Genomic DNA, 21,162 nt, shown 5'->3' with positions numbered 1-21,162 from the left:
GTGGAGGCTTTTTTGTTTTCACATGTATCCTCATGAAAGGTGACCAGGCAGTGTCAGTTTTGTGGTCACTTACAAGGTATTTTTTGAGACTACATCAAAAGAATGAAAAAAGATAAGGTTGCAGTATTGAGCCAGGATACATATTAAATCGATATTCATTTTGTCTCTTGTAGCTTGAAGCTGCCCTCCACAATCCTGTTCACTGTGCATTGTTGGGCTTCTCTGCAGCGAGCACCTCCTTACCTCAAGGCTACCTCTGGGTAAGTAATGTGTCGCTTACACATACGCACACACTCAACTGAATGCCAAATAAGTAAAACCAATGACAAGGCAAAATAATGCATATTTTACAGTTGCTGATAATTTTAGCTTTTAACACACAATTACCATGACCATTTAAATGTCCTCCTCCATTCTGCTCTCATTTATTAAAACGAGGAATAAAACATGTATCTCAAGGCTTAGGCTGGGACATTTTTCTCTCTAAAATGTCGCCAGGAAACTGTGAATTAATACAGTATAAAGGCTAGTGGTAGGCAACTACTGCATAGTGTTTTATGATGAGTGGGGCAAATTGTGCTGCCAGACTATCACATCACAATCCCTGGACTTATGGGAATTCAGCTGGATCTAGAAAGAGGGGGGGGGGGGGGGGATTCAGAGAAAATAAATGATGCAAAGGATCTGCTATTAATCTTTAAGTTTCAATTTTTGTTCCTCCTTTTTTGAGAAGGTGGACAATTTATCAGGTAATCCTCTTTCGACCTAAAAGGTAGCTAAACCAAGTGTGGGCCCTCCGAGACACAGAGCATGGCTCAGTGTCTCAGACTTAATTGCTTGTGTGGTGCTATTCTAAAGAAGACTCAATGCTCACTCAGATGGGGGAAAAGAGATATGGTGGAGCTGGCATTTAGGGCACTGATATCAGTGTTTGAAGGGGCATAGGTCGCTCTGACCTTCAGCTTCTCCTTCTCCACATACTATTTCAGATGACTTAAATGCACCTGACCTTGCTTTCCCACACCATTTGGAGGAATAAAGGTAGCTTGTCCGCATGCTGTGTGTTACAACAGTAAAGTTAGTGAACGCTAGACTGAAGTGTTGCATTAAAAGGTTTCAATTCCTTTACACCCACATGCCCTCATGCACAATAAGCCATTACCAGTTCCTTCAGCGGTTATATGTAGTGATGAATTTCATTCATTTTTAAAACATAGCAGCAAGGAATAAAGCCAAAGAGCTTAACATTATTAAGTCAAGACCAAGTCAAGTTTCATGTCATTCAAGACCAGTTCAAGTCACGTTTCTGTCAAAGCAAGTTTCAAGTTGAGTCTCCCAGCCCTCACAGTCACAAGTCTTCAACGTGAATGGTAAGTCAAGGTCCAAGTCTTTCAGGTCTCTGAATGCTGACTATTAAAATGACTCCTTTCAGAGTACCGTTAGTGTTTTAAACATACCTTAGACCAATAATCAAACATGTAATGTGTGTGACCATCCAAGGCCCACCTACAGTATCTCTGTCCTACTTATTTTTTATTGCTCTGGGATTTTACCAAGTCAAAACTTAAAGGATTTGGCGGTATTCACATTTGATATTCTGAATAAAAACACTAACTAGAAGGTTCCTCCCACAGTGACATGCAGGTTAGGTTGATTGATGGCTCTAAATTGCCTGTAGGTGTGAGTATGCATGTGAATGGTTTGTCTGTCTCTATGTGTTAGCCCTTTGATAAACTGGCGACCTGTCCAGGGTGTACCCCGCCTCTCGCCCAATGTCAGCTGGGATTGGCTCCAGCCCCCCGCCACCCTGCTAAGGATAAGCGGTTACAGAACATGGATGGATGGATGGAATAACTAGAAGGTGTCTGCCCGTAGAGACCCAAGGATTGTGGCTCTTTTATGGTGAATGCTATCTGTAATGAAGTCTTTAATGACATCCAGCCAGGAGGTCTTTCACTTAAAAGGGAATATTTTCTGCAGACATTTTGGTTATGAATAGAATTTCTTTGTACATTCAGTACATTCCTGCTTACTCAGAAGTTCAGGAAACAAACCTTGCAAACAGGACTAGCAGCTCCTTGAATACTTGGCACAGCTGACCTTCTTCCAGCACAGTGAATGTAACATACTGTACAGTACAACATACAAAAATCAGCATACAAAACATACAAAATCAAATTGGTATCCACTAAAAAAATAATAATAGTGAAGGCCTGCGGATCCAGTAAGAATAATTAGTGGCTGAGTGCTCCCGCCCCCAGTTGGTTCTACCTCCCTGGCAGGCTTGTCAAATAAGGGATGACACTAATCATGTTAAAGTGAGATGGGCTATGGGGATTTCTCTGTGCTTTGATCAGAGTAATGACATTGTGTCTAATCAGCCTGATACCCCAGTGTTTCCCTGTTTGCTTTCACCTTCCTTGTCCCACTTTCCCCCAACATCCTACTACTAAACTCTGCCGTTATGTCTCTCTTCTTATACACTTATTCCCAAAGTTAGAATTCATAGCGAGTGTCAGTGATGGGGAGCTTGAAATGCATCCATTTCAGAGAGCATCAACAATCTGGTGACCCATGGTTTTGGCTTCTTAATGTGGCGAATACAATTGAGCAGAGTGTGCTATCATGACCATTCTCCCACGCTTCCTCACTGTGTCCATAGTAATCTAATTAATGCTGGCAGAGCATTTACTGTTTGGGAAGTTTTTGCTTCTCCCAAGCTGAGAGGAGGAATCTGTCCAGGGCATGACTCCAGATATCTATTTTCTAAATAAGTAGTGATGACTTTGTCAGGACACAGTGTTTGCACTGGGTATCAGGCAGGGAGAGAGAGAGAGAGAGAGAGGTTGGAGGCGGGGGTTAGAATTGAAAAGAGGAAGAGAAATTGTTCATTGACAGGGACGGTGATGATGGTGGTAGGAATAGATTAACACGTGAATGTATAAATTGTGGAGGAGTCTGGGTGAGGGGGGCCTTGCCTCTGGCTCCGGTTACAGAGTCACTTGAAGCCGTGTTTTTTCGGGCTCCTCGCTGCAAGATAAGTCCTCCCTATCTTTTTTTCACCCTGTGCAACAGACCATTATTTGTTCTGGCTCATTCTCAAGAGCCCACAGGATCGCTCCTGTCCAGATTCTGCACGCTGATACAAATCAAACAAATGATTGCATGCAAATAAGGGTGAGTGTGGAGGAGAAGAGCTAAAGACTATATTTAGCTCATGTCACATTCACACGATGTGATTCATACAGAGAATAAATCTTCGGTGTCTAGCAGCAAGCAGCCTTGCTTCTTCTCCAAGAAGGACATAGTGTTTTGTCTGGACATCCACCTAGGCCTCACACAGGAGTAATGAAGGAAATCATATTGAAAACCCACAGCAACACTTGTGTGGGAATGGGAGCAATGCTGCCTTAATTGGAAATGCATCAGAGATAGTTTGGATAGTTTGCTGTCTTCGTTTGTTCAGCATTGGCATTGACAGGCTTACACAAAGGCCAATATAAATGTGGTACATAGGAAATCAAGACACTCAGCCTGTGGGTTGCGATTCGCCCTGGGAAGCTTGTTATGATTGGTGGACCTTTTTTGATAACATTTAAGGTTGCTTTCTTGTTTGTTAGGGAGGGTTTTTTCACAAAAAAGGACAGACATCTACAGGCGTCGAATGGTAGAGACTTCCAATCAATCCAAATCGAGTCACTGAAAGCTCCCGGCTTTCAAAGGCTGTTTCTAAGCTTGTGTTTACTCCTTCATTTGTACTGAGAACAGCATCCTTCAGTGATCAGTGTGACAATGGACATGTTAATATCAGATGTCAGTTAAATTAATTGAAGATTATTTTATTTTCATTTTATCATGAACTCACTGCAGCAATAGATCAGTCACTTGATCTTGTAAAGAAAAAAACCCCTCATCGTTAAGCAACTCAGAACCTTTCAGAAACTTACGAGAGCCTTTCTGTTCCTCATTGATGGAAAGATCGCAGAGTTTTAAGAATTGTTTGATGTTCTAGAGATGACATTGTGAATCCATTACATAATGTGTTTAAAATTCTAAGTGATATTCAAAAAAAGTGAGGGAGGACTACAAACGACAAGGTCTGAAAGGATAATTGATTTGAACTTTTTTGAAATCTAAATTGCTGACAGGTAGAGAATGTTTAACCAAAGACACATTATCCTCTGGCCTCCACAATTTGATCAAGACAGTGAACACATTGCAAGCATGATCTGAGGGAGACTTGCCTTGTTCAGCTTTCTGCTCTTCCTATCTCTTTTTTTTCCTGTTTCAGCAGAATAGTTTATCATCTGTGGCATTATGATTCAGTCCATTGGTACAGCTTAACATGGGGTCTCGACCTTTTTCAACCAGGTTTTTTTCTCCCTACAGGTGGCTGGCGGAGGAGAAGGTTCTCAGTGGCAGATAGAGATATTTTCCCTCAACAGGCCAATGCCAAGAGCTGTAAAGAGCCTGCAGGTCTGCTCTGCTGTCCGATGTCTGGAATATGTGCCAGAACCTTCTCCGGCTGAGGAAGTGGAGGCTGGAGTTCACAAGGCCCCCTCAGGGATCGGCGCCAACATTTGTGTTGGATTAGACGATGGGCGGTGAGAGTCTGAAATCACTTAAAGCAACAGACACATGAGAAAAAAAGAGAAACAAGCTTTTGTGTTGATATAAAATTAGGTAAAATAATGAAATTAGATTTGTTGGAAGTAAGATTTATCATAAAAAGGAAGCACAAATATAAATACATGAACACAAATGCTTTTCAGTATACTCCACGTCTTCTGTTGTGAAATAATGTCCTGTTCTCTCCTTTGTTACGGCCCCCTTAGATTTCTAGCAGTATAGATTTGCTTGTCAATATTTCATCAAAGCAGGAAATCAGAGTTGGTTCCCCAACACAGCATCAATAGTGCTACCGCTGCTAAGATCAGTTTCATTTTCAAATCCAATAAACCTTCTGATCCCCTCTGTGTGTAACAGTGGATATGTTTAATCTCATTCTCCTGTCATAGCTTCAGTGAATAGATTGTTTTTCCAAACAAAGAATATTCTTGAATTTCTGATTTGGCTTTTATGTTACCACTTTTCTGTAATTTTAATTTACAGTAGTGTTTAGTCATTTGTTTAAGAACCTAAATCATACATCAGCATTTTTTTTTTTATGCTGACTCATTCTCTTCCAATGGAAGTGTCTGTTCAGGGAAAAAGAAAAAAGCATACAGTAAAATAAAAAAAAAACAATTTCAGCATTTTAGCACACTCGGAAGACTGTCAGCTCCAATGCTACTTAACATTTTCTTCTCAGAGAAACAAACAGGGATGTGCATTTGTCATTCAGAAGAAGACAATAAGATGCAGCAAAGTTCAGATGGCATTTCAAACATGAGAAAGACAGAGTGGTTGCACATACACAATGCTTTGCTCCAAAGTGCACTGTTAAATCAAACTGCATGAAAACGAGGCACTCTGTCATTTCAAATGACACTCATTTATCATGCTGGCTTGTGCTGCTTTTGTTCTTCCAGCATACTGGTCTACGGCAGTGTGGACACTGCAGCACAATGCCTATTGACCCTCCATAACCCAGAGGGCTGCCCCGTGCTGTGCCTGAAGCACTCCTCTCGCTTCCTGTTTGCAGGTCTGCGAAACGGGACCATGATGGTTTATGGAAGAAGTAACAGTGGTAAGGTGCCTCCAAGGTTGCTTTGTTTTGACACTGATGGTTGTAGTTTTGTGTCCGCCATCGTGTTGCCTTTTGCCATTCTCTATGTGTGGTTTGTTGGGGAAGTAAGAATGTGCAATTGTCACCGGTTCTTTTTTAAAATAAATGTTATATGGTAATCTATGGTGAAAGATTAAGCCTAAAATACTTCAAATGCAAAACATATTTGCAAATACAAAACATATTTAAATTGACTACATTTTATTCATACATTTACATTGAATACAAATTTAATAAACTTGAATGTCTTGTAGATGCAGTAAATGAGGCCGGTCATTGTTATTGTGTGTGAATTCCAGCATTTACTGTATATATAATGTGTCTACCAATGCAAAACAAACACAATTTGACAAACAGGGTGTATTATGGTAACAATTAATTGCATTTCTAATGCTTTTGTTTGCCATTCACTGATATGAGGTTGTCCAATGTTTCATATCCATTCCGCTTTTGTAGATGGGTACCTGCATGTCAACCACTGTTGTCTCTTAATGAGATGTGACGGTGAAATGGACTGAAAAGTTTTTTATTGTTAATTTCTAATGAGGGTTGTTAATCAACAAAAATATTTTTTCCTGCAGTGAAATAATTAGTACAAATGAGTTTTAATGTTTTTGTGCACTATACATGTATAAAACAGCTCAGTAGTAAACACGTTAAACACATTGTGTTTAAATATAAATGGTTTTCATTCATGTGGCCTATACATATTAGTGTTATGTCATGTGATAGATATTTTAGTAAACCCATTTTCAGAATGAGAGTAAAATTATATTCATTTTGGCTTTCAAACGATTGCATTAGAATCACTTTCCCTTCCTGCTACAGCTCCTATTTCCACTGATTTTCACACCTGCTGTAAGTATGAAAATAACACTTCACCATGTGGTAGATGGCATGCCATGTTTAGTCAGGCATTGCACAAGGCCAGAAGGGCTTAACACCATCTCAGCAGTGGTTTGCAGTCTTCACAGCCAGCGGGAGCACAATAGCTCTATCACCAGGTTCTTCTTACCTGGCCACAGTATGTCAGCGTGCCTGCCTTCCTCCTGTGCTCCTCTCTCCTCTCAAGCAGAAAGGATGATTAATTACACCAAGCTGCTGCATGCCGATTAAATATTACTATTCATGCTTTGTATATTAAAAAAAAGGACCGGATAAAAGCTCTGGAGGGTGCCGGGGAATGTTTGTGGATTCGATACATCTGTTAAAGATTTATGCCCTTGACTAGCGTGCTACTGTCTAAAAACAAGTCTGCAGCAGCCAGGAAATGCCAAGGCTTCAGTTGAGACTTGTATCAAAAGGCGCATGAACACATTGTTGCTTAGTGAATAATTTTCTCACCGAGGTATGCACATCAGACAGCGTGTCAACTTACAATGAAAATATTTTGCAAGACGAGGTAGGTAGGTAGTTTGATTCAGGGCAACAAGCTGCCCCCCACCCCCCTCCCCTGTGTGTTAAAGAGGGAGAAGCTTTGCTGTGGCCTTGCAAGGGGCCACAGGGACATTTACAAGAGTGAATTTTGAAAAGGTGGATAAATGACCTTTATTACATGCCAAGCAATTAACCTGTGGAAGTCAGAAGGCATTGTAAAGCTATTCTGCTATGAAAGGCAGAAATAAACAACTCAAAATGTTAATTAAATGGCTGGGTGCACTCCCTTCTCTAATTTTGCTTCATTAACGCACAGCAAAGGAAATGCTTATGTAATTCACTTTATAATGTGCTTCTGTGGTAGCTGCAATGGGTGCCCCGTGATTAAAGCTCAAAGAAAAAAGGTCTGCTTTATTTTCACAATGATGGAGCAAAAAGAGAGAGAGAGAAGAACTGATAATGAAGAAGCTGGAGAGTGCATTAAAGTGTACACCATTAGCATGTGGGTGACAAGAGTGCAAACATTGTGCTGCACAGTGTGTGGCGATTCAAATGGAAGTCCAAGTTTATTTAGTCAACCTGTTGTTCATATCCGCTCACTGTTTTTTCATTAGAGAGAAAGAAAACAAGGCTCCACTGTGAGCCCTCTCCACTGATGCTTTAGTAATTGCTCAACAACGTTAAATAGCTTTAAGAGTATTTTCAAAATAAACTCCAAGCTAACTTGCTGTGGTACAAGTGGGAAGAATTTAATTTAATTGCCTCGCTCAATGTGACAGTGCTCAGATAGAAGTGCGGCGTGTGTGAAGAGTTTTTAATACAACGGTAGGCTAGCTTTGATAATAGCCAGTGATTTTAAATGTTTCTTCTTTACATCCTTGTGATATCTTGGTTGTTGTTTGCTTTTTCTTCACTTGTTTTTTTTTTTTTTTCCCCTCCAGATGACCTTTGGGTCCCTGACTCCTGCAGATCTGTAATCCTGGGCTCAGAACCAGTGCGGACACTGTTGGTGTTAGATGACTCAGTGTGGGCAAGCTGCGGGAACTCTGTGACAGTTGTGGACATCTCCAGCCTCTCCACTCAGGTAGATAACTAAATCATTGCTGGGCACATAATGTTGCAGTTTATCTTGTTGCTGAAAAAATTGAAAAAAAACAGGCAACGATTTTTCATCACAGAAAAACTGTTTCCATCTAAGCAAATTCTCAGGATTGTGCATTATTTATCTGGGGAGAAAAAACAAGATCTGATGATACGGACGATACAGAGTTACAGAGTTGTTCTGGTACCAAGTACACTCATGAAGTTTGTTATGGCCAATCCATGACTAGCACGGTCCAAGTCCAATAACAAAACACTACTTAGGTTCAGATTGGGAAGGCCATTCCTACCAGTCACCGCCTTCAGGTTTCTCCCTGTTCCCCAAGTGAGCATTGAAGTCCCCCAGCAGAACTAAAGAGTCCCTAGGCAGCATCCTTTCCAGGACCTCATGCAGAGACTCCAAGAAGACTGGATACTCCGAACTGCTGTTCTGTGCATAGGCACAAACAACAGTCAAAGGGGGCTTGTGAGTGAGTATCCCCACACCCACCCGGCGTCTCTTGCGTGGGCTACTCTGAAAAAGGAGAGAGTCTAGCCCCTCTTTAGGAGTTTGGTTCCAGACCCAGTGCCATGCATTGAGGTGAGCCCATGTATATCTAGTTGGTCTCTCCACCTCCTGCGTTAGCTCTGGTTCCTTCCCTGCCGGAGACGTGACGTACGTGTCAGCACGCTGAGGTTCCCGCCTTTACCTGCCGTGACGGTGTCTCCATGTAGTTCTTTCAGGCTGTGCCACAAGGGGGGCCCGGTTTAAAAAAATATTACAGTTTAGGTTAAATACAATGTCATCATGTTTAAATAGTTGGTATGAAGCAAAAGTAATGCTTGTATTTATTTCTATCAAGATTCTAATATTTGTTTGAAAGGATTGTCTAACCAGTTAAAGAATGAGCTTCGTGGAAATTTGTTATGTTTCTTCCATCCCTACTTGCAAGGTTAACTCCACCCACTACCCCAGTTGATAAATATTCTCAGTCTTCACTAAAACATGGTTTGAGGATCTAAATGGATGGGTTCATAAGTGAAACTGCTAGACAAGGTGTTTTTTTATGCATTTGTTTTGTTGTTTTTTGCAGCATTCGAGGAAAATTTCCCCTCCTTTCATTTTCTGAAAAGATTTATGCACACAGCCTCAGAGAGCCAGCTTTCTAATCTATGATGTCATCAAGATTTACTGCCTGGAGCTGCTGCGTGGACAACGCATCAAGCCGTGTGTAGATTCATGCAGTGTTTGTTGTAGCTCTCACACACACTTAAGCTTCATTTTGCTGTAGCGCTCTGAGTTATGGTACAGGAATGCATACCATTATCTCCAGAAAATCATCCTGGGTGTTGTCTCTGTCATGCTTTCCATTTTTGTGTAGTCATTCTCCAAGGTGTTCATCTGTTCGGTGTGTCATTAGAGGTGCACAGGGTGGTGACTCCGATTGTGGCAGACAATAATGAATGACAGAAAACAAACTCTTCTGGGTAATGTTAATATGGTATTCAGATGCCAAACTGCAAGCCATTACCATTTAATTATAGCTCCCAGATGTGAGTGTGCGTAGCTGTGTAAATGGGTTAAAGGGTTTTTGTTGAAAAGGAGCTCGTGTGCTGAGCAAACCATCCCTAGATTAATAAAATATGATGACATTTGAAGATGTAATGCTGAATTTGAACAACCAAATAAACTAAAACACAAACAATAAACAAAACGCACACGTCTCATCGCCCTAAAAATACATAATAACATAATTTAAAAAAAACATTGCAAACATTAGGAAAGTGGCAAATGTACAACTTTGTTTAACCACTTCTTCCATTTGCGATTACAGATTACAGGTTGACCTCATGCCAAATATAAAAGCTGCAGATAAACAACATGCAGCAAAGTAGCCAAAATTCTTTAATCATGTAAAGTACAAAGTTAATATGTACATGTATTTACATTTTTTTTAAATCTTAAATTAGGAGAAGCAGCGGCTGACAAATCTGGACAATCAATGCAGTGACAGCTGCTTATTAAGTCTGGCTCAAGATCCTCATAATCAGAAAGTGAGCTGAGCTAGAGGGATGTCTCCTTTTATTCTTTCACCTTAGCTTAGTCCTCCAGAGACAAAAGCTTAATCAGCTGAATGGCCACGCAGTGGAGACACAGTTCTGGTTCACTGTATCTCCCACAGAGCTTAACAGGTCAGCTCTGGTTACTTCTGTGCTAACCTTGTCTTTCTGACTAATTTGGACTCAAGAGGGCTGACTTCACAGGGACTGTGGTGCATATCCAGGATCTAGAGAAGCAGTATCTGGCACCGGAAGATATAACTTGGAGCAAGGCTAGAGGGTCATGGACTCATATTCACTTCACTTTCACTTCACCGTTGTTGTCCCCTACGGATGTTCACCACTTTCTCAGATTTGCTGCACTTTTGAATCATTTATCCATGACTTTGCTGGACACTGTAGCCTGTCTCGTGTGACGCCGCTGATCCTTGCACACTACTGCTCGATTTAGTCTCTTTAAATCTTCATGGTCAATGCCTTGATGACACTGTTTTATTTAAATACAACCTTTTCAGTCTGTTTTGGGTAAACATGGCTAAATACTTACTTATAACCGTAGGGTTTAGAAGTCATTTGCAACAGAAACCCAAATCATCATCTCCCCTTAAAAATGTGTGTGCACTCTCAGCTTTGTACTATTCGATTATGTACACACCACCGCAGTGGGGATACATGAAAATTAAAGTGTTGACAAAACCTCTGTAGCAGCAGGAATCATGGCACACAACGGGCATTTGAAACAACTTAATCTGGAAGAAAATTAGGAAAACGTCAACTAATCAATTATATTTTATTTTGTAGATAGTCACACAGTTGGGGCTGATTTGAATCTGACAATTACGCAGTGCTTTGTTTGATTTCTACGCAAATGTCATTTTGTTCAAACCCACCAACATTTGTGTCATGATTTCAGACACTTCTCAGCTTTGTTTGTGAGTTTTTAAGGGCCAATCTCCGCATTACTTCAGAGCTTCACAAACTTCAACACTTTGTAGAGGTCTAAGTTGCTCCCATGTAACCAAACCTTAACAAAGTAGGACATGCATGGACATACAGGCTTTGATCAATACTGACTGGCAGGCCTTGTTCCTTCCTCGTCCCATTACTTTTTCTTTTTCTACCTGCTTTCTCCTATCACTCACATGTCCACTCGACTCTCTCTCCATAGCTCAAAGTGGAGATGTGGACTTAACGCTCAGCAAAGGACAAAGACACCTTGTCACCTGGCATAATGAAGGACTAATGAGCTGTTCAGACCAGCTGTAGTGTTTGTGCTGTTATTTCCCAGTGCTGGTGGAGGGCTAAAGGAGGGATGTTGCTGTTAGTGTGACACTGCCGAGTTGAGAGGATAGGGCACATTACTACTGTCAAGCTTCACTGACCACCTCATCTCTGTAAGCAACGCTGGATTCAGCAGACTAATACCAGGTTGTTGGTTGGGGGCAACAGTTGAGGCCTGTACTTATCCTGTATTTGAGACAGTGTGACGGCCGTTCAACAAGTTTGGTCTGTATACATGATAAAATACTAGGAGAATTCTATTTTGCAGTATTAGCTTAAATGTGAATTGATATTTATGTAAAAACATTGTTTGTTTGTTTTTTACAAATGTTAAATCAATGATTTTAACACATTTTCAAGCACGTTTGGAGATCCCTGTGTATCTCAGTCAAATGAGACTATTGTATACATTTCGTTACCCAGAATGCCTTCCAGGTGGTTTCGAACATATGGTAAGTTAGCTGGAAGTCCCTTTTAGAGTCATCAGGCTTGATAATGATTAATGCGATAATTATGCTGCATATACAATACAGTTGGACTGTGTTTTACTTTACAAACCTGTCAACTCATTTGAATTGCAGTGGGCTATTGAAGGTGAAATTTGCCTCTTTGTTATGGATGTGAAATATTTTGATGGCGGCACTTGAAAAAACGAAGAGATGCATTGCATATCCTTTCCCAGGCGGAGCAGGCACCCTCTGCTGAGGAGTCAATTAAAAGAGAAAACACATCAAAGTCTTCCTTCCTTTTCCCTAATTTCAAACAAAGGAGGACCCACTGGCAAGGGCACATAAACAGGTGGTAATCCCTGTCCGCCGGTGCACTTGGGTTGGGGTGCGGGGTGCATTCTCATCTTCACTCACTCGCTCTCACTGACTAATTGCCCAGCCTCATGCAACTCATGCATTGACAGTGATATGAGTTCCAAGATGATGCCCAAACCAACCCTTGTCACGCCTTGGACCGCAGGGGCTGCATGTGTTGCCATGATAAGGCTCATTGCATTTATTTCAAGCTACTCATTAAGACTGTGTGCCTGAAACTCTCTCTTTCCATTGTGCTCTTAAAATGATAGAAGCCAGGGGAATGATGCAAAAATGTGCCCCATGTGTCAGGGACTCTGTAAATTACAAAATTAGGAGGCACAGTTAGACTTTATTTACAGGAAAGCAAGTGTAGAACAACTGAACGTAAGATTCGGGGGGCTTCGACTGACTTCATCGTGTCAGTTGTCTTGTAATATTTTGATATAAATGAAAACAATGTTGAAATGACTGTCACAATAATTGCCATACAATTTAAAAAGCTGTGTTATTGAAGTCAGTCCTTCGATGAAGCACAACACAGCCAGCACAGTCATGACTTTGCTTCGTTGTAATGATTTGTATGTTTTTGATATATAGTCAGAGCAATAACTTTACTTCTCCCCTTCCACCCGTCTTATTGGATTCTACAGTTTGAAAAAAATAATCACATTAATGTTTGATGAATAAAGAAGAAGGTCAAAACAGTTGTGACATTTCTAAACTTCATACATAATGGAAGGCTAGAATAATAAAAAAAAAAGACTATAACAATTTTTGAAGAAAAATTGCACTGTAGAAGTCGACAGATTATATCTGAAAATGTCTAAGATTCCAGAGAGAGCTAACCTTTCAGTTTTAGAAATGTTTCATTTTCCATCATGGAAATAATGTGATTTGTTGATGATTTACAACAGTATTATTTTTTCCATTGCAGAATTTTGAAGTACATCCAGACCCAATGGTCAGCGTTGCACACATGGCATGTGCCGGTGGAGGGGTGTGGATGGCATTCTCAGAGGGATCCTCCATTCGTCTCTTTCATACTGAAACACTGGAGCTTCTGCAGGAAATCAACATCTCAACACGCTCAAAGCTGCTGAACACTGGTACACATCACACATCACACTTTGTCTTGACCTCCATATATAGAGGTCAGCCTCTATCCTGCAGTGCATCTGAAACATGTTATGTGTAAAAAAAAAAAAAAAAAAAAAACATACAATAGTTTTTCTTTGTGACAATTTATTCTTTCAAAATCTTACCACAAAGTTTCATTTTATACGTACTGGTCACATTGTTGTTTTTATTATATAAGAGCAATGGGAGGGCACCTATTTAACACTGATGGTGTTCTCCTCCCCAGAATGGTATTCTCGTCTTGTCCAAGTCGCTCCTTGGGTCTTGCGCTCCGGGGACTGACCTGAATAAGTATCCATCTCAGGCCTTCACAAAGCCATAATAGAGCCATGGGGTGAGAGATAGGGATTAATAAAAAAAGAAATAAAGTCATTGGGGAGCAGTAAAATGGCAGCCTTAAAGATTTTCATACAAAGGGTTCCCATGGAAACACACTTGTCTTTCTTTAAACGTCCATGCTTCTGTGGTATCATGCCCGTTTGACTTCTTTTTCTCGACATGTACTTCCCCACTTTCCTCCCTTTTGAGTTAATATTTTCCTTTCTTTTTGTCCCACTTTCTCCCTCTCCCCGATTTCGTTTCATACGCTCTGCTTTAAAATCCTCTCACCCCCCATTTCACTTCCAACTGCAGTCCATTTAGGATGCCACAGATAGCCCATTACTTCCTGTGTGCCTTCTTTCAAAATGAATGAAATGCTTAGCCAGCGTGGGTGTTTTCTCGTTTTTGAAGGAAGAACTATGGTAAACAGATTAGATAGCAATGAAGTGTACCTAAAACTCACCAATGGTAATAACTGTAGTACATGTGAATCAACGTCAGCACATTCAGTACATGTGAAGATCATTTTGAGCTTCACGGAGCAGTATAAATGCATCTGGATAAATGGAAAATATTGTCCTTTTCATTGAGTCACACCAGATTGTGATTGATGTATTTAGAGCAATACTCAAAGCTGTGGTTGCACTTCATCTTATCAGAAAAAAATGTTTTCTCTTGTGAGTAAAGAAAGAAAGGAAGAAAGAAAGAGCAATGTGTTTCAGACACCGAATCTTTCTATTCTAGATCAAAGTTCCTTTTTTTTTTTTTTTTTGGTTCGAGCAGAGAACAGACTCCTATGGCCATGGTATCTGGAGAAAACCGGCGACCCAGAGGTCACCCAGCACCAGCGCTTCCCCTTGAAATATGCAGCAGATTTGAGGGGGGGTGGCAGCCTGAAGGCACGGCCCTGGGGGAAGTTACAGGGTGAAAAGAAAAAGAGTTGCTCGGCTCATGTCTTCAGGGTCCACAAAAGGAAGAGGATCTTTGACTTAAGTTGTGATTTGCTGAGCTCACAAGAGAAAAGAGGATCCCCCGACACTCTACAACCACAGATACTGCACATGAAATACTGATAGTTTCTCTCTATCAATGGGTCTCTGCTCCCCTAGGTTTCTCCTTGACTTATGCTAGGACATGCAGTAATGATATACCCCCTAATCCTTTCCCCTTAATGTGATTTATACTCAACAGGGAATTCCAGTTGCAGTAAACAACAGAGAAGTTTCTGAGGCAGAGGAAACTGCTGATCTCTTCTCTACTAATGCCTTTAATAGTTCTATCCTTAGGGTGAAAAAATAATATTCCAAAATAAAGTCCTCAGTGACACAGGGAAACATTTATCTTTGGAGACATCTGCTTTTTAAGGCAAATACCGGCTCCCACGATAAACCCCACTACGCACTGCAGAGTGTGTGCATTGCTGCATAATTGGAGGTGCAAGATTGCTCGAGGTTAAGCTATACCGCCTTAATCTCAAGCGCCTTTGTCATTATCCTTCTTTATCACTGTTCTTAAAGACAATGCCTGGCGCCCACATCTTCCGACTAACTTCAGATTTCATGGTAACCCAAGAGTGGGTGTTCATGAGTATCACTCTCTCACTTAAGCTCTCTAACCATAGTACAAATAGACTCTGAGGCAATGTGAGCAGGTGGCAGACAGTTTTGAGATAAAGGACGTTCTTTTTCTTCTTTTTTTTTTGCTGGCGCCTAACTCTTCACTGCTGTGACCCTCCAAGGTCTCCACCTAAAGGCCTCTGCTCTCTGTTTGCTGAATGTGCTCCACTGCTCTGCCTCCACTTCCTATTCTACGTACAGCATCAGCTTCATACTTGGGATGATTCATCTCTGCACAGTGAAATGAATGAATTAATGACACCGTTGAGCCACTCATGCAAATCATCCTAATCTGAGCATGACACAGAACAAACATGTAAATACAGCTACACATGTAAATGAGCATTCTCTTAGTTGTGATCGCACAAGTGTTGGTGTAATTCAATTATAGTTGCCATGGATATTATGGTAAATGGTTCTATAGATAACTAGGCCACAATGGGAGCCAAGAGCTGAGGGACCACAGAAGGAATGCAAAAATAAATCCACAACAAACAACGTTTTTCTCCCCTTTGTTAAGTGGAAACAAAGGATGTGCATGTATAATAAGAGTCTACAATTATCCTTTCTCTGTCGCTGATGCAGAGCAGCAAAAACAATGAAATGGATTGTTTTTGTTCTGCCATGGAAAACTTCACAACAGAAAACGTATGTTGACTCTTGCATCATGTTCGATGGATCAGAGGATGTAAAAGGTTAACTTTATCCAAATAAAATCACCCTCAATTACATCATTTGTCACATGAGCACTGATCAACTGGCTGTATCTCGTCCGATCTGATTACCTACAGACAAGAATAAACAAACAGACCTACAAACCAAATGCAACATTGTCTGTTTGCATGTTATTCATACCAGCAGGTCAACCTCTTACAGTATGTGCATACAAAATATGTTAATATGATTATGTAAATATGTGAGTTCCACATCTGTCTACATTATTAACAATAAGTCAGTGTTAAAGTCCAAGCCACTGACAGATAGATGCGTCATACACTGACGATGTGCAAGTGCGATGAGTTAGAGGCCGTCTCTGAAATGAAATGATTTACCTTAAAGTCGACACTTTGAATGTTATTGACAGTGCAAGTATTTCTACTTTAATCTTTCTGATAACTTTAATATAAATATGTAACCTAAAGGCACATTGTTGGTGTGTTTTCTGGGTCCAAGTCAAGTCTAGGTATCTAATATCAGAACTCGCTTTAATAGCTACTATAACAGTGATTTGTATTAGAACAAAGTCTGACCAGCATGGATATTTTTTTCATCAATATATTTCCTCTCTGTTATGTCGTACAAGATAAAACCTTGTGCTTCAAAGTGAAAATGTGTTGTTAGTGTTCCTGTCTGGTTGTTCTTGTTCTGTCTAAACTATTGAAAGACTGTACACACCCTCAATAATTATCAGTGAATTGTTCTGTTGAAGTTGGGTGTGTTGAGTGTTTGCTTAGGATACTAAACTAGCATCACTTGAAAGAATCATGAGGTTGGCTGTTGCTCTACCGTACAGTAGCAGGCGCAACAAAAATAACAAAAAGGTCAAGAAGATGTCCATCAAGCACTGACTGAACACTGATCTGATCAACCGAATATATTGAAAACACACTGTGTGTGTGTGTGTGTGTGTGTGTGTGTGTGTGTGTGGGTGGGTGGGTGTACCATAGGCACATAAAGCCTTGTTTATTTGGAAAGATTAAGACGTTTCTGTTTATCAGTTTTGTTGGTTACAGTAGGAGGTGAAAACTTTTAGGCTCAATATTTCAAAGCCACTCAGATCTCAAGCAGAAATGTGTAATATTAAGTTCACAGGGTCTTGTTTCCTACTTCGAGAGTTTTTCTTTCAACTGGGTCTGTAGCAAGTAGACAAATCCAATTTTTCATAATCTTATGTAACCCAGAGCCCTAGGTGACTGCGCTGTGCATGTGTTAAGCTTGTCAAATACAGATTGATCACAGAGCCTAAACCTTACCCAAAGCTAACACTGATAACCAACAATAAAAGTGTTTTTTTTTTCATCATGCTAGGACTGAACAGTTCATTTAATGCAGAGTCTTGGAACTCTCTCTAAAAGACCATCACACACAGACCATCCAGTGTGTAAAAGTTGTGTCATTTTGTCAACAGGGAGTTATCTATTATTCTTTCAGAAAGCCCCACAATCTGTTGTAGTGTCTGTCATTCTATAGCAATTGTTGGTGAAGAATTCAATTCAGTTTTCTGTCAATATTTTCTATATTGCAGGTCAAAAGAGCATGCGAGTCACGAGTCTCCTCATTTGCCAGGGGCTGCTGTGGGTGGGCACTGCCCAAGGCTTAATTATCACTCTTCCAGTTCCCAAACTGGAGGGCATCCCCAAAATAACAGGTATGGATCAGAGGGGCGTTGCTGTGATTGAACAGCCTCTTGAGTGGTCGAAAGAAAAGCGAAGAGAGCTTTTTTTTCTTGATAGAAAATTACTCTGCTCTGCCCATTATTGAGGTCACACTTCACATTTTTCTTGTGGCTCTGGGAATCACTGCAAATATTACCAGGCGGGCAACACACAAATCATACTGTATATATATTTTCATGCAGGCTAATTTAAAAACTGCCTGACAGCGATTTGTTAATTATGCCAAGTGAATGAGGTCCTTAGTTTCCCACTTGCACAAACCTTACTCGACCATCTTATTCCAAGCTACTTTATTGAATACTATGTAAATACACCACAAACTATAGCTACCATTATTACTGTTGCAGCAGTAGAATTATAATAAATTAACCTAGTTGGGTCCAGGGTTGGGTTCAAGTTATTGTCAGTTTGCACAATTAAATCTGCAATTTGCATAATATTCTCCTTTAAGTGATGTAATGACATAGACCTGACCTCAGCCCCGTGTAGGAGCAGTATTTATCGTCCCTCTGGATAATATTCTGTCTGCCTGCCTCCTCCAGGAAAGGGAATGATCTCGCTAAATGCCCATTGTGGGCCTGTGGACTTCCTGGTAGCCACCACCAGCACTCTGTCTCCTGAACTGCTAAAGAGGGATTCTGTTGGGGACGGCCCAGACTCTGCCTGTGGAGGCGAGGACCGCAGCGACACCTCCTCTCAGGAATCCCTGCAACAGTCCAGCTCCTACCAGGGAGAGGGGAGAGGCAAAGGACGCGGCGTTCTGCTGCAGTACAAGCTGCGCTCTACGTCAGGACTACCTGGACGGCCATTAACGGCGCTGGGCGACGCGGCATCGGACTCCTCCCTGGAGTCTTTGGAGCATAGCGTGGAAGATGGATCTATCTATGAGCTCAGTGATGACCCAGAGATGTGGGTTCGGGGACGTCCTTGTGAGAGAGATGGGGGACGCAGGGACAGGGTGATCTCTGCAGCGGTTATCTCTGGAGGCAAGGGCTTCCGTAGATTGAAGGAAGGAGCAGCAGCAGGTACTAGGACAAGTGGGGAGGGTTTAGAGAATACTCTTCTGGTATGGCAGCTCCCGCTGACAGTGTGATATGGAAAATATGTGGCAAGGTGACGTGTATAGATGTCTACCCACCTTAGCCTTGAATCACATTTTCCATAAATTCAGGGATTTCAATATATGATGAGAAGGTGTTGCCACCGTCACAGACCTTGACATCTCATGATTTAGCCTGTGGAATAAGGAAGCTAAGACATGGTTTACTAGAGGTACTGTCAGCCCATGGGGCGATTTGAATGTTCAGGAATGTGCGTCATCATCTTCCCAGCAGTGGCAGAGGCCGCCACAGATTAGTTCCATGTGATTGTTTTGATCTGGTTCCTCTTCCTGCCTTAGTTAAGACTGATATGCCTCATTTTAACCTCATCATCGCTGCGTGTCTCTGCCACATTTATTTTATGCGAAGGACTTCTGTGTGAGCACCCATGGACTGCAAGCCTTTGAGAGGCAGCCTTTGTTGAATCTGCCATGCTCTGCAGAGTTGGAGATGGACATCTTTTATCGGATCCTGTGGGAGAGATCCCATCTGTTTAGAGCAGAAAGCAAGGGGACTTCCACTGCATCGCAAAGCACATTAGCATCACTTTATTAGCTTTTGCCAGCCTTTCTCTCATCCCATACAATGTGAATGTACGATACCTTCTATTGTGTCTCAAAATTGAATCTGTGCTCTCTTAAAAAAAAAAGTAAGAATGACATTCTCCCTGTTTTGTTGCAGCTGTTGCAAAAATGATTTCTTGTTACAAAAAAAATGAGTTGCGTCCAAGAGCTTACCATGCCTCTGCTGTTCATACAGACTGGCTGTAACAAAAGTTATGAGAGTCAAAGATGATATTGATCTACGTTACAGAATCTGTATTTGCACTGTGGAGATCCTGTAATTATCACAGATTCATTTGGGTAAAAGAAACTTCATGGTGCCACATTTTAGAGCATTATCTTGCCCAAGCAGTGTAAATGCCAGATATCTGTTTAATTATTCACTGTCATCTATCAGTTGGATAAAACAAATGTGCGCACACGGTCGTTAATACACAACTCACATCAGCTGGAAACCCCAGTTAGACATCAAAAGCAAAAGTCTATAAACGAATAATGAAATAAAAGTGCTGCAGCCATCCAAACTGCTACCGGCTACGTATAAACATGATTCTGATTTACGATACATAGCATTAGTCTGTATAACAGTTAACAGGTACTGATGTATATTATCTGTGGTATTAGCCAGGCACTAAATCATGTCAACCTTGTCCCATCAACACTTGTTTTTCTTCTGTTTTCATGCTAATATTTGGTAAATATTTGGAGTTTAATGTAAGTTAATATTTTATGATCAGGATATGAAGAGGCACATAAACAACTTGTCATCCCTGTTGGGTGGAAACCTCACATCTCTATTTTTGTGGGTTATCTTGTCTTCAGAGCCTGTGAGGCTTATAAAACCTCTTGAATGATATAAAAAAAAAGTATTGTCATTAGGCTATGTACAAGCTGTTCTCTCTTCTTTTTTTTTTACTTGTGCAAATATGAAATTTTGGAAAATACATCGTTTTCATCCAACAGCAGCAGTATGTTGAATTGGAGCTGGTATGAGAAGCACTCAGTGGTGCTGTGTGTACTTTTCGCATAACTTCTTTCAAAGTTGCATCGTAGCCATGGCAGGCTTGTAAACGTGGGATATTGACATTGGCATCTGTCTTGGAGACAAAACCAAGTACATGCTTTACAGTGCACATTTTTCACAGTGTGTGGACACAGTGTGTGGAGGCCAGGCAAATATCCAACTATGAACATAGCTTTGTGGATTTTCAATAAGCCGAGTGATGGTGAGGGTTATGGTATATCATTTTTCTCCACCTCTATCTCTACTTAGCCCTTCCACCACACATGGATCCTCGTCTTATCCCTTCATCACAGATGAAGCATAAAGTTCATGTTTTTTTATTTCTCCGAGGCACGTCGAGGTTTATTTTCCCTTTTCTTCTCCTCCTCAACTGAAATTCAGAGGCGTTTAAGCATCCTGCTGTCAGCCAGAATCATTCAGAAAAAAGAATAAATAAGACGATGTAAACCGTCCTTGGATGCTGTCATCTAAATGTAAATCTCAATGTCACGTCAGAAATGTATACTCTAATTCATGTGAGATTCAAAGCTGCCGGAGCCACGACGCCCCAGTGGTCACTATGGAGGTCTTTATGTTCAGCTTTTACCTGAGTGTGTGTTCCTGTTGAGTAGCCTGAGTAAATATACGATTCCTTTACAAAAGCTGCCGTAGAGTTGGCATTGAACCGTTTCA

The 21,162-nt window shown here is 41.0% G+C and overlaps 1 protein-coding gene across 1 annotated transcript in view; it reads left to right on the top strand.

Moving 5' to 3' along the window:
- arhgef10la (Rho guanine nucleotide exchange factor (GEF) 10-like a) overlaps positions 1 to 18,896 on the top strand; it is an 85,215-nt gene extending 66,319 nt beyond the window's left edge. Inside the window, exons 20-26 of the mRNA XM_070902476.1 lie at positions 174 to 260; positions 4,390 to 4,604; positions 5,532 to 5,689; positions 8,047 to 8,189; positions 13,268 to 13,439; positions 17,653 to 17,775; positions 18,346 to 18,896. Of these exons, the coding sequence (XP_070758577.1) occupies positions 174 to 260; positions 4,390 to 4,604; positions 5,532 to 5,689; positions 8,047 to 8,189; positions 13,268 to 13,439; positions 17,653 to 17,775; positions 18,346 to 18,896 (1,449 nt within the window). The remainder of the gene's footprint in view (positions 1 to 173; positions 261 to 4,389; positions 4,605 to 5,531; positions 5,690 to 8,046; positions 8,190 to 13,267; positions 13,440 to 17,652; positions 17,776 to 18,345) is intronic.
- The last annotated feature ends 2,266 nt before the right edge of the window (positions 18,897 to 21,162 follow it).

Source organism: Enoplosus armatus, chromosome 3 (assembly GCF_043641665.1).
Source record: "Enoplosus armatus isolate fEnoArm2 chromosome 3, fEnoArm2.hap1, whole genome shotgun sequence".
Classification (NCBI taxonomy): Eukaryota; Metazoa; Chordata; class Actinopteri; order Centrarchiformes; family Enoplosidae; genus Enoplosus; species Enoplosus armatus.
This window is presented reverse-complemented; position numbering and strand designations above follow the sequence as displayed.